The sequence below is a fragment of the Artemia sp. Qi Xiang Cuo genome, chromosome 19 (assembly GCF_049724085.1).
Source record: "Artemia sp. Qi Xiang Cuo chromosome 19, ASM4972408v1, whole genome shotgun sequence".
NCBI classification, from domain to species: domain Eukaryota; kingdom Metazoa; phylum Arthropoda; class Branchiopoda; order Anostraca; family Artemiidae; genus Artemia; species Artemia sp. Qi Xiang Cuo.
Window position 1 is genome coordinate 39,351,793 of NC_142812.1, and position 13,639 is coordinate 39,365,431.

Below are 13,639 nucleotides of genomic sequence, written 5' to 3' on the forward strand. Positions count from 1 at the left end.
TAAGGGCAAAAACTAAAGTAAAGTAGAAGTCACAATCCTGCCACAAAGTTTCAGTTCAAATGACTTTTAAATCCTTCAGGACTTTGGGATTTCCTCTGAATTTGAAATTTGAAGCACGAATCGATTAATAATTTTGGTACTGAGTGATTTCAGTATAATGTGTTGAGCCATTCTTTTTTCTATGCGGCAAAAGTTTAACTTAATGTTTAGCTGATGTTCCCTGACCAAATATTTGATATGATATTTTTCAGCGCTCCTGCGGTTTTATTGTTTAAATTTGTTTAAATTTATCAATCTACTGAATCACATTTAAATGAAATTTTCAATTTGAAATTACATTTTGAGCATAAGAGAATTTTCCTATTTTTAACAATTTTAGATTGTTTTCTAAGAAAAGATCTAAGCAATATCATAAATCTGGTTTGGTGAATGAACAGATATGATTATTTATTATTATATAAATAATCATTTTATCTTGTCCTTTTGGTATATATTCCGGCTGTACAAAAAAGTAAGTAAGTATGACAGTACTATACCCTTAAGGTCCAAACCGGCGGTTCTGATCTCCGTTTCATGGCCCTCAGCCAGGAAGTGTAATGGGGGGCTGGGGGCCAGCCATCCTGTGCTTTCGCACACCCTTCCTTCTTACCTTCCCCAGATTTCTCCAGGTACCCATTTAGAGCTGGGTCGACTTTAGCTAAGCTTACCGAGTCACACCACTGATCCGCGTCCCAAACCTAAATAACTGGCCACTCCAGGGATCGAGCCCATGCCCCTTGGGACAAAGAATTCTCAACCCAGCGCACGTCCACTTAGCCAGGATAGCCTAGCTGTAAGCATGTAGCTGTAAGCATATAGTTAAATCGTATCAAGAGGAAGATACATCTTAAAGCCCTAAAATATCCTTTTTTATTTTACAGAATATCTAAGGTTTTATTTTCCTTGTGTTGTGCATTATATTTGATTTGAAGTAAACCAGTTATTTCTTGCTCTGTATCATAATATATAGAGGAAATCATTCCAACGAATTTAAATACATCCGCCAATTTTGTTTAGTTGATTATTGAAATTCGTACATAGTTGATAAAGGAGTTAGCATTGAAGCATTATAGGTGTTCCTAGTACAGAGAGCCAAAATGTGTTGTTCTTTTCATTGCAAAGGTTGTCATTAATTTTAATATTCTTTTTTAAGTTAATATTAATATTCTTGGAAATGGAATTGAAAATTTTCAAACTGTTCATGGTAACGAACTGTAAGAAAGAAGCGACCCGTAAAAAGTTTTATTTTTATTTTCAAACTGTTCATGGTATCGAATTGTAAGAAAGCAGCGAACAGTACTAATATTAACCGAAACTCTCAAATGGATTTTGATAACAATATGAATTGACTATTGAAAGAATTGGCTTGTTATGTTGATCCTAAATATCTAAATTCCATTAGGTTTAAAGTTGCCCACCAAAAGCTGCGAATGTGAGAAAATTTGCTTGATTTTCCAAAAGGCGAAAATTACATTATCAAATTAAGTATTTTGAAGAACCCCAATGCAGAGTCGATGGCTTATCCAGGATTTTTGTTCGAGAGGGAGCTTTACAACAACAAAAAAAAACTTTAAAGAATGCATCAAGAATTTTTATATAGATTTTTGGTGTATTTTCACGATTCGGACTAAAATTTTCGGGGGGAGGGGTCAAATCCCGTAACTCCCCCGGATACATCCTTTTATAGAAATTTGGCTTTTTTCCCAGATGTTTAAGAACGACTACTGATGTCCAAGAGCTATTTTAAAAGCCAGGATAAAGCTTTAGTGTAATAAGGAGCGACGTTAAAACTTAAAACGAACAGAAATTATTCCATATATGAAAGGGGCTGTCCCCTCCTTAACGCCTCGCTCTTTACGCTATGGTTTTTTATTATTTAAAAAAATAGAGTTGCGAGAAAGTCAAACTTTAGCGTAAAGGGCGAGGCGTTGAGAATGGGACAGCCCCTTTCATATAAGGAATAATTTCTGTTCGTTTTAACGTCGTTCCTTACTTTCAGTTAAAAAAAACTTGTTTTTATTTATTTAATTTTTGAACGTTTTTGAATTAATACAAGGTTTGATTTTCGCTCACCGTACATGAATAATTAAAGCAAAATTTGCATATTAATTTTACTTTTATTTGGTTAAATGGCTTTCTCGAAAGTTGTTTAATTTTATTTACGAAACTTACGTAACGAACTTCTATATTCATATATTTTTAATACGTATATTAGCGGGTTCACTCCCTAGTCAATACCTCGCTCTTTACGCTAACGTTCGAATTTTGTTCCAGTTCTTTAAATGACCCCTTAATCACAAAGGCCGTTTATTAGAATAAATAGCTCTAATGAAAGCACTAAAAAAAAACAGCGTAAAAAGAGAGGTATTGACTAGGGGGTGAACCCAATCATATACGTAATATTTTCTGTTCGTTTTAAGTTTTGATGTTGCTCCTTACTTTCAGTTGAAAAACTTTTTTTTCTTATTTAATTTCTGATCTTTTTTTTTAAATAATGCTTGGAAATCCGGCGCCCCCTTCATAGCAATGTCCCTTCTCCCATGAAAACTTTCTCCATGGAAAGATCCTCCCACATAACCCGTGACCCCCCCCCCCTCTACCAGAAAAAATCCCCACTGAAAACGTCTGTATACTTCCCAATAACCAATACTATGTGTTAACGTTGGGTAAAGTTCTTAACTTTCAGCCCTCCCCCCGGGGACTTTGGGGGATTAAGTAATTCTAAAAGACATAGTTATCATATTTTCGACCATGCTGAACAAAATGGCTATCTCAAAATTTCGATCGAGTGACATTGGGATAAAATGAGCGTGGGAGGGGGCATAGTTGCCCTCCATTGTTTTGGTCGCTTAAAAAGGGCACTAGAACTTTTAATTTCCGTTCCAATGAGCCCTCCCACGATATTCTAGGACCACTTGGTCGATATGATCACCCCTGAAAAAAAAGAGAAACACGCATCCGTGATCTTTCTTCTGGCAAAAAAATACAAAATTCCACATTTTTGCAGGTAGGAGCTTGAAACCTCTACAGTAGGGTTCTCTGATACGCTGAATCAGTGGGTGTGATTTTCATTAAGATTCTATAACTTTTAGGGGGTCTTTCCCCCTTTTTTCGGAAATCAACCAAATTTTCTCAGGCGTGTAACCTTTGATGGGTAGGACTAAACTTGATGAAATGACTTATATATTTATATATATAAGACTTGACTTATATATTTGAAATCAGCATTAAAATCTGATTCTTTTGATGTATCTATTGGTATAAAAATCCCGTTTTTTAGAGTTTCGGTTACTATTGAGCCGGGTCGCTCCTTACTTACAGTTACGTTACTGTACGTTTGTTTCAATGTCGCTCTTCGCTTTTATTTTTTGTTTTTTAATTGTTTTTTTTTACTCCAAGACTATATTTTTTTATTGTAATGTCAGTGAAAGAAAAGCTGTAAATTGGTCTTACAATCTGCCTGAATTTTTTTTTGCTTTCTTTAAGGAAGAGAAGAAAAAAGTGATCTAATATCTGAAGTTATGTTGAAAAAGATCTGAGCCAATTTCTTTGCCATAAATTTATCTTACAGAGACTTTCCAAGGGTGTACTAAATTTTATTAGATTAGGACATGGACTAACGAAGTGTTCATTGTAAAAAGAAAAAGAAGAAGAAACTAGTCCAAGCATTGTTTTGTGTTTTTAGTAACAGCACCTGAGGCGATATTTTTTTCACCGACTCTTATCATCCGTAAATATCTTTTTGTTTCTTGCTTTCTTTAATATATTTTATAAGCTTTGATGAAGCTAGTGAAAAACTGTAAATTCTGGGATAAGTTCAGTCAAATAGGTATATTCTAAATGGACTGAGCACGTTTATGTTTATTTAAGAGATATATACGAGTATATATATATATATATATATATATATATATATATATATATATATATATATATATATATATATATATATATATATATATATACTATCTTTATATGTGAGTAATAATTGCGTATGTTCTCAAAAATGGCTCAATAATTTTTCGGAAAAATTGGTATCTTGGGATATTCTCGCATAAAAAAAAAATGATCTAGATAGGTCAGAAGTCTGAGAAAAATCGCAAAGAGCCTTAATTTTCGTTTTTGCAAATTACGTCATGTAGTATGCTATTACATGATATAAGCATTTCTTATTACATCATATATGGCATCATATAAGCATTTTCTTATATGATGTCATGGCGAGCAGTGCATGGGCGTTTTTATTGATTTTAGAAAAGCTTTCGACACAGTTGTTTTTAAGATTTTATTAGAAAGGCTGTTTTATTTAGGCAAATAGGGTAGTGTTTTAAATTGGTTTGAATCGTATTTAAGTGAAAGGAAGCTACGAGTGACTTTGAGTAACAAATCTTCTCAGCCGTTTCCCATAAAGTGTGGTGTTCCACAGGGCTCAGTTCTTGGCCCTCTCCTGTACCTAATATTTGTAGACACAATGAGATTTGTAGAACACAATTTTTTTGTAGATATTTTATTTTTATTTTATATTTTGTGCCATTATATATTTATCATTATTTTTTGTTATTATTATTTTTTTCCCCTTTTTTCATTTTAATTGGTTTGATGATTTGGCATGCATGATATCCAACCGGTCGCTTTTTAAATCATATTATTGCTTTAGTGCGACATGTTGTCAAATTGAGTTGTTTTTTTTTTAATAAAAATGTATGAACCTGAACCTGAACCTGCATAGCATAAATAAGATTGTTGAGTTTCCAACGCAACAGTTATTTGTATAATATAATGTCTGTTGAAAGGTCAAAAAAAGCGAAAATTTGCAGATGCTATAAATGATGATTCTTTGGAACCAACACATGAACTATCAAACGTGATAAGATGTGAAATTCGACAAATTGGATCATCAATTGCGACAGCACCAGTACGGGAACGCAAAATAAGAATTATTGCTAAATTGTCTAAAGTAATCAAAATCCAAAAACGTATCAAAATGAAAATGAAGAGCAAAGACACTGGCGGTTGGAAGATATGCGAAAACGACAATTAGATCGTGCTAAAAATGAAAATGAAGGGCATTCGAAACCGAACAAGTAAGGGAGTCAAAAATAAAAAATATAGAAGCAGCGAGTCAATGAAAATCAACCTGGACAGTGAGAATCAAAACTTGTCAAAATTGAAAAAGATAGCGATGATGATTGGGTTTAGGATTTTGACATGGGTAAGAATATCAATGCCTACCATACCTTTGATAAAAGAAACAAAGGTTCGGCGATATGTATTTCACAATGACGAATGATAAGCCGAGGTGTAACGAAGCAAACAAATTGAAAATGATAGCGATGAGGATTGGGTTATGGATTTTGACATGGATTAGATCATCAATACGTACCATACTTTTGAAAATCAAAATATTAACTGGATAAATCGTTGGAAGAAAAAGAAATTTTGTCCCACCACCTGAACAATTAAAAGAAACAAAAGGTTCGTCGATACGTCTTTCATAATAACAAAAGACAAACCAAGGCAAAAGAAGAAGTTTTGTCCCGCCATCTGAACAATTAAAAGAAATAAAGGTGGTCGTTAATGCCTTCGAAAATCAAAAACCTGGACTAGATAAATCGTTGGAAGAAAAAATAACTTTTTGTCCAACCACCTGAACAATTGAAAGAAACAAAGGTTCGGCAATATGTCTAAAAAAAAAAATTTTTTACAAAGGCACCACTTTTAATTTAAGGTTCATTTGGATGTCATGACATGAAGAAAAGGCTCAAATTGTCTGCGTTTAGAAGACAAGCGACAGTGAGAATCTTTATATGGAAGCCGGCCACGTGCCGGGTCCTAGTACTATATATATATATATATATATATCTTTATATGTGAGTAAAAATTGTGTATGTATATATTTATTCTATTTCTCGAAAATGGCTCCATATTTTGTCGGAAAAATTGGTATCTATGGATATTTTCGCATAAAAAAAAACGATCTAGATAGATCAGAAGTCTGAGAAAATTTTTTAAGAGCCTCAATTTTGGTTTTTGTAAATAATGTCATGTACTATGTTAGTACATTATATAAGCATTTCTTATGATATCATATATGGCATCATATAAGTATTTTCTTATATGATGTCATGTATAGCATAAATAAGATTGTTGAGTTTCCCACGCAACCGTTTTTTTATATAATATAATGACTGTTGGAAGGCCCAAAAAAAGAAAATTTGCGGTTGCAGTTGCTATAAATGATGATTCTTTGGAACCAACTCCTGAACTAACGTGTCAAAAATGAAAATGAAGAGAAAAGACACACATGTGGTTAGAATTTATGTGAAAATGACAATTAGAGCATGTTAAAAATGAAAATGACGAGCAAAGACACATGCAGTTAGAAGACCTAGGACAACGAACAAGTGAGAGGGACAAAAATGAAAATGAGGAGCAGCGAGCCAATGAAAATCAACCTGGACAGCGAGAATCATAACGTGTCAAAATTGAAAATGATAGCGATGATGATTGGATTTGGGATTTTTACATGGATAAGGTCATCAATGACTACCACACCTTTTTAAAAAACAACAACAAAGGTTCGGGTATATATATATCATAATGACGAAAGATAAGCCGAGTTTTAACGAAGCAAACAAATTGCTAATGATAGCGATGATGATTGAGTTTTGGATTTTGACAAGGATAAGGAAAAATATGGACTATAAATCGTTGGAAGAAAAAGAAGTTTTTGTCCCACCAGTTGAACAATTAAAACAAACAAAGGTTCGGCAATATGTCTTTCATAATTACAAAAGACAAGCCAGGGCAAAAGAAGAAGTTTTTGCCCTACCACCTGAACAATTAAAAGAAACAAAGGGTCGGCGATGTGTCTCATAATGACAAAAGACAAGCCAGGGCAAAAGAAGAAGTTTTTGTTCCACCACCTCAATAATTATAAGAAACAAAGGTGTCCGTCAGTGCCTTCCATACCTTGTAAAATCAAAATCCTGGACTAGATAAATCGTTGGAAGAAAAAGAAGATTTTGTCCTACCACCTGAACGATTGAAAGAAACAAAGGTTCGGTGATATGTCCTTCATAATGATAAAAGGCAAGCCGAGGCAAAAGTTAAAGGTCCACTAAAAAAATGCAATTATACAAAGGCTCCACTTCTAATTTAAGGTCCATTTGGACGTCATGACATCAAGAAAAGGCTGAAATTGTCTGCGTTTAGAAGACAAGCGACAGTGAGAATCTATCTATAGAAGCCTGCCGCCTGCCGAGTGCCGGGGCCACGGTACTATATATATATACATACATTAAGCAACGTAAAAAAAAAACTTGACTGAAAGATGCATATGGCAAAGCCGTAGCTCTGTAATTAATGAGGTGTTTGCATTACTAAAAAACACCTTAAGAACAGGTTAAACATTTTAAGAAACCTTAAGAACATGTCAAATGATCTGTGTGTAATTGTTCTAATCATTTGATGCAGAAAAAATTAGTCCTAGCGGTGCTCACAAGTCAAATTTCACGAAGTTGACTGAAAATGCCAATGTTTACAGTTCTTGGCTAATAGCCAAATGTGTAACTAATTTTAAGATTGCTTCGCAAAATTGTAGTACAGTGGAAAGGTGTCAAAGGTTGACATTTCTCTGTTATTGTCATGTGCAGCGAGCAGTAAACCTTTGTGAATTTTCAGTGCCTCTTTTTTTCAGGGCTACTGAACTGCTACTTGTCATCATCAGTTTTTTTTTCTGATGTTGGAAAGATCTGTGTTTACTTTGCGCGCAACCTCTAAACACCCCTTTATGGAAAAGCCAGTTCTTAATTTGTCTATATGAAGACAAAGAGCCGAGCTAACTAATTGGGATTGTTTGTGTTTAATTAAAACAATTGCATACAAAGGCTGTTCCATTTGATAGCTGTTGGATATGAATGTTTTTATCTGAATTTTAGATGCCTGTTAATGAGACTGTCGCTCTTATTCATGGGCAGTGATTTCATGCCTCATCTAGGAGTGGTATATATTCCAATACGCACGATATATTCAGCAACAAAGGTTATTGAAAACAGAAAAGTACCTGTCCATACAGAGACAACGAGATCAAGACGCACTTTTAAAGTATATAAGGACTCCATTAATATTTTTGAAGGTTTGGAATGCAAAAAAAGAACTTGCGAACCATTTCCAATCAGTCTAAATTTGTTTTTCCTGTCAGATGATATTTTGATTCTCCTTGATTGTTATCAATTTTTTTTTTCAGGGGATGGAGAGGTTTATATCTGGGACATGGGAAACCGAACCTGTATTCACCGCTTTTATGACGATGGGTGCATAAGAGGTACATCTCTGTGCCTATCACCAAATGAACAATACTTGGCAACTGGATCAAGTGTTGGCATAGTGAATATTTACGACACGACGAAAATAATATCTTCTGCAACCCCGGAACCTGAAAGAATCCTTTCGAATTTAGTGACATCTATAAATGGACTGAAATTTAATAGCACCTCAGAAATGCTTGCGATGTCATCTAGTGAAAAGGAAAATTCTGTTCGACTTGTTCATTTTCCCTCTTATACAGTGTTTTCGAATTTCCCTTCTATCCAAGCTAATTGCAAGCTGGTCAGAAGTTTAGACTTTTCACCCAATGGGAGTTTTTTTGCAGTTGGCAACAGCACTGGAAAAGCATTATTGTTTAAGTTGTCTCATTATAAAGAATACTGAATAAATAAGCTGATATGTTTTGCTCTAAACTGCCTAAGAAATAGTATTTGATCATACACGAATTGTTTATAAATTAAATCAGCCATATAAAAATAAAAATAAGGGATTTTTTTAAGCAGCCTAAACAGTTTCCCCTCTCTGTTTCTTTCTTCCTGCCTTCCTCCCTCGTCTCTCTCTCTCTCTGTCTCTGTCTGTCTGTCGGTCTGTCTGTCTCTCTCTCTCTCTCTCTCTCTCTCTCTCTCTCTCTCTCTCTCTCTCTCTCTCTCTCTCTCTCTCTCTCTCTCTCTCTGTCTGTCTATATTTGTCTGTCTCTCTCTATCTATCTCTCTCTCTCTCTGTGTACACATATCTCTCTATCTCTGTCTCTCTGTCTCTCTGTGTGTGTCTCTATCTGTCTGTATCTCTATCTATCTCTCTCTCTCTCTCTCTCTCTCTCTCTCTTTGTCTCTCTCTCTCTCTCTCTCTCTCTCTCTCTCTCTCTCTCTCTCTCTCTCTCTCTCTCTCTCTCTCTCTCTCTCTCTCTCTCTCTCTCTCTCTCTCTCTCTCTCTCTCTCTCTCTCTCGCTAATCAAAAATCTTAAAAAGAAAACCAAAATTTGGAAGCTTAGTAGAAATCGTTGTTAAAAATTGGACTTGCTTTAAAAATCAAATATCTTTGAAAAGACTGCAGTATGAAAAGACATAAAATTGCTTAAAAAGATAAAAACCGGTAATTGCAAAATATTTGTATATATTTTAGCAAGGGATTACAACAATTCAAAAACCTTTAAAAAGAAAACCAAAAGTTTGAAGCTTAGTAGAAATTGTTGTTAGAAATCGAACTCGCTTGAATATTCAAATATCTTTGAAAAGACTGCAGTATGAAAAGACATTAAACTGCTTAAAAAGTTAAAAACTGGTAAGTGCAAAAATATTTGTATATATTTAAACAAGGGGTTACAACAATTCAAAAACCTTTAAAAAGAAAACCAAAAGTTTGAAGCTTAGTAGACAATCGGTTTTAGAAATCAGACTAGCTTCAATAAACAGATATCTTTGAAAAGACTGCATATGGAAAGACATATCTGTATGAAAATGAAAGTTTACAAGTGTTATAAATGATGATTCTTTGGAAGAAAAATAAGTTTTTGTCCCACCCCCTGAACAATTAACAAATTTACAGCCTGGATCATCATATAAGACTAGACAAATAACGGCAGCTAAAGCAAAGGGCATTGGCAAATTGTTTGAAGCAATACAAATCCAAAATCAAGTAGAAAGAAAAATGGGGTTACAAGATAAGCGACAGCGAGAATCAAAACGTGTCAAAATTGAAAATGATAGCGATGATAATTAAAATGATGATTCTTTGAAGGGCATTGACCAATTGTCTGGAGTAATGAAAACTCAAAATGAAGAAGAAAGAAAAATGGGGTTACAAGATAAGCGACAGCGGAGTCAAAACGTGCCAAACTGAAAATGATAATTATGACAATTGAGTTTGGGATTTTGACATGGATAAGGTCATGAATGCTTTGCCTTTTTAGGAAAAAATAATTTTCGGCGATATGTATTTCATAATGACAAAAGACAAGTCAGGGCAAAAGTCCACGTTCAACATCTTATAAAAGTTCCAAGGAATGAAATAGCTATAAATAACGACGTTAGAGTTTATAAGGATGGTAGCCAAAAACCTGATATTGTATAAGTCTCTGCTAAAAAAAACAAAGGTTTCATAACGACAAAGGACAAGCCAAGGCAAAAGTTAAAGGTCCAATAACAAAAAACGTAATTTTACGTAATTTTGCTAATTCTAATTTAAGGGCATATAAAAAGACATATTTGTTATCTATAATGCATTAGGAAATTAAATGAGATGGGGTATAAATCTAAACTGCTAAAGCAAAAGGTGTGGAAAAAACTTTCTGTAGTAAAGATGAAAAAAAATGGACAATGAAATCTACGGTTGGAAGACAAGGAACAGCGATGACTGGCCACAAAAATCATCTAAATAGGTCAGGACTTTTAGAAAGAATTCGTATTTTTCACAGGGTGGCTGTATCGAACCTGTGGTGACGTCATGTCATCATGAAATTTTCAAATTCTCTGCGATTAGAAGACAAGCTACAATGAGAATCCATGTATATAACCCTGCCGAGTGGTGGTGCCCGGCAGCGGAGGTTTGGCGATATTTCTTTCATAATCACAAAAGACAAGGCAAAAGAAGAAGTTTTTGTCCAACCACCTGAACAATAAAAGAAACAAAAGTGGTCGTCAATGCCTTCCATACCTTGTAAAATCATAAAACAGGACTAGATAAATCGTTGGAAGAAAAAGAAGTTTTTGTCCCACCACCTGAACAATTACAAGAAACAAAGGTTCGGCGATATGTCTTTCATAATGACAAAAGACAAGCCGAGGCAAAAGTTAAAGGTAGAAAAATTTGATTTTACAAAGGCACCACTTTTAATTTAAGGTCCATTTGGACGTCATGACATCAAGAAAAGGCTCAAATTGTCTGTGTTTAGACCACAAGCGACAGTTAGATATTGTATATAGAAGCCTGCCGTGTGCCGAGAGCTGGAAGATTACACGACTCCATACAACTTTGTCCTAATCAGCTTCTTTTAATTTTAATGAAAATATTGCTAACTTCTTAAGCTTACTTTTGTTATCTCCTCTGCTAATTTATTCTACGGTTTTAATGCATTTGACAACTGACGGAGTTTTTTCCGAAAAAAAAAATTAAAGTCAAAACTGATTTCTTTTACAACGTAGACTTTAAATATGTTCATATTATTATAAGGAAGTTGCCATTTCAAATTTCAAAGCAGCGTCCCAGGAGAGTCTACAGTTGACAAGTCTTGTTCATATATTTCCTCCTAGGACTAATCAACATTATAGGGATAGTTATATTTTTCCATCACTCTGTTCTCAACATATCAACTTCTCACCCTTTGGTTGGGACAGTTTTTGTATAAGCTATAGACTTAAGAAATGTTTGTTTCTTTTTTCTTTGATCTTGACAATCCTCTTCTGATATGCTATGTTCCAAATTCAATAAGTTAATTTGGTATTCGTTTATACAACACTAGTGGTAAGACCAAGCTCTGAATATTTAAAGGTTAACATCGTTGATGCTTCTTTATGTGGTCCAAGAAAGGCGATCTATCACTTAAAGAAGGATCTAGTAAGCTCAATTACAAGAATCGAGTAATCCTAATAGGCTCACTCCCTCCTCTCTAAAAAATGTATAATATTTTGCAAGGTTCACTCCCTCCTCCCTGAAAAAATGTATAATATTTTGCAAGGCTCATTCCCTTCTCCCTGAAAAATGTATAATATTTTACAAGGCTCACTCCCTCCTCCCTGAAAAAATATATAATATTTTGCAAGGCCCATTCCCTCCTCCCTGACAAAATGTATAATATTTTGCAAGGCTCACTCCCTCCTCCCTGAAAAAATGTATAAAACTTTGCATGGCTTTATGTGAACACTGAAGCTTAAGAGGATTACCGGTATCTCTTACGGTACAGCAATATCTTTTCAATGTTCTAGTTGGCACTAAAAAAAGACAGAAATGTAAATTTTAGTCGAAGAATAACAATATCAGAGATTAGCTTCTATTAGGCTTGTCACTCTAAGCAGCTGTAAAACTAGATTTATTTTTAATGCTGTAAAGAAACATTATGTTGAAAATAATCTATCTTTATTTAATATTTCTGACTTTACTCTTTCGTTCGTCTAAGAAGTCTTCTTTAAACATATCACCACTTACGTATGTAAGTGTCCGCGTATCCTTAGGCTTGGCATTAAATTATGGGGATGCTCCATCTAAGCTAAGTTATGATTTGGAGAAACTGGTAAGCCCCCACCATTCCTTCATGATGTTAACTAAATTATCAAACAGTCCGTTGTAACGAACTGTAAGTAAGGAGCATTGAGGCTCAATAGTAATCGAAAGTCTAAAAAACGGAATTTTGATATCAATAGATATATCAAAATAATTGGCTAATTATGCTGATTCCAAATACATAACATTTATTAAGTTTATTATTACCTATCAAAAGCCCCGAGCCTGAGAAAATTTGCCAGATTTTCAAAAAAGAGAGGAAACAATCATATAATTCAAAGAATCTTAATGAAAATCACACCATCAGATTTAGCTTAACAGAGTACCCTACTGTAGAGGTTGCAAGCTCCTGTCTGCAAAAACGTGGAATTTTGTGTTTTTTGCCAGAAGAAAGATCACGGATGCGTGTTTATCTATTCATTATTTTCTTTTTCCAGGGTTGATTGTATCGAAGCGATTGTCCTAGAATATCACGAGAAGACTCATTCGAACGAAAATTAAAAGCTCGAGTGTCCTTTTTTAATTGAACAAAAAATGAAAGGCCCCATCCTACGCCCTTTTTCCCAAAATTCTTCTGATCAAAATTGTTAATAGCCGTTTCATTCAGTATAGTCGACCCCCCCCCCCGACCCCCAGAAACACCGGAGGAAGCGCCGCAAGTTATGAAATTTGTCCATTGTTTACATATAGTATTTGTTATAGAGAAGTATGCCGACATATTTCAGGGGGGTTTCTGGGGATGGATTTTCTACGGCTAGAATTTCCCATTTGGATGGAAGTTTCCAGGAGTGAGCTTTCAAGGGGAAATTCTACATGGGGGGAATTTGTCAGAATTCGTATTCGATATTCCTTTGACTTGTCTTACTTTCTCGGTGGCCATTTATATACGGAGATGCTTTGGGGGAATTATCTGGGGAAAATGTTCAGTGAAATTCGAATTCTATGGGGAATTTTAACGTGGAGGGGGATTCCATGAGAATGATGCTCCATGGGGGAAATATCGCAAGGAGAAATTCTCCATGGGGAACCGTTTGGCGGGAGAATTTTTCCTTTGTGG

At 34.7% G+C, this 13,639-nt stretch overlaps 1 protein-coding gene across 3 annotated transcripts in view; it reads left to right on the plus strand.

Annotated features, from left to right (window-relative positions):
• wcd (U3 small nucleolar RNA-associated protein 18 homolog wicked) overlaps positions 1 to 8,780 on the plus strand; it is an 81,698-nt gene extending 72,918 nt beyond the window's left edge. For all 3 annotated transcript variants that reach the window (XM_089105365.1, XM_089105364.1, XM_089105366.1), the window contains exon 7: positions 8,288 to 8,780. In XM_089105365.1, the coding sequence (XP_088961491.1) occupies positions 8,288 to 8,751 (464 nt within the window). In that variant the 3' untranslated portion in view covers positions 8,752 to 8,780. The remainder of the gene's footprint in view (positions 1 to 8,287) is intronic.
• Positions 8,781 to 13,639: the final 4,859 nt, after the last annotated feature.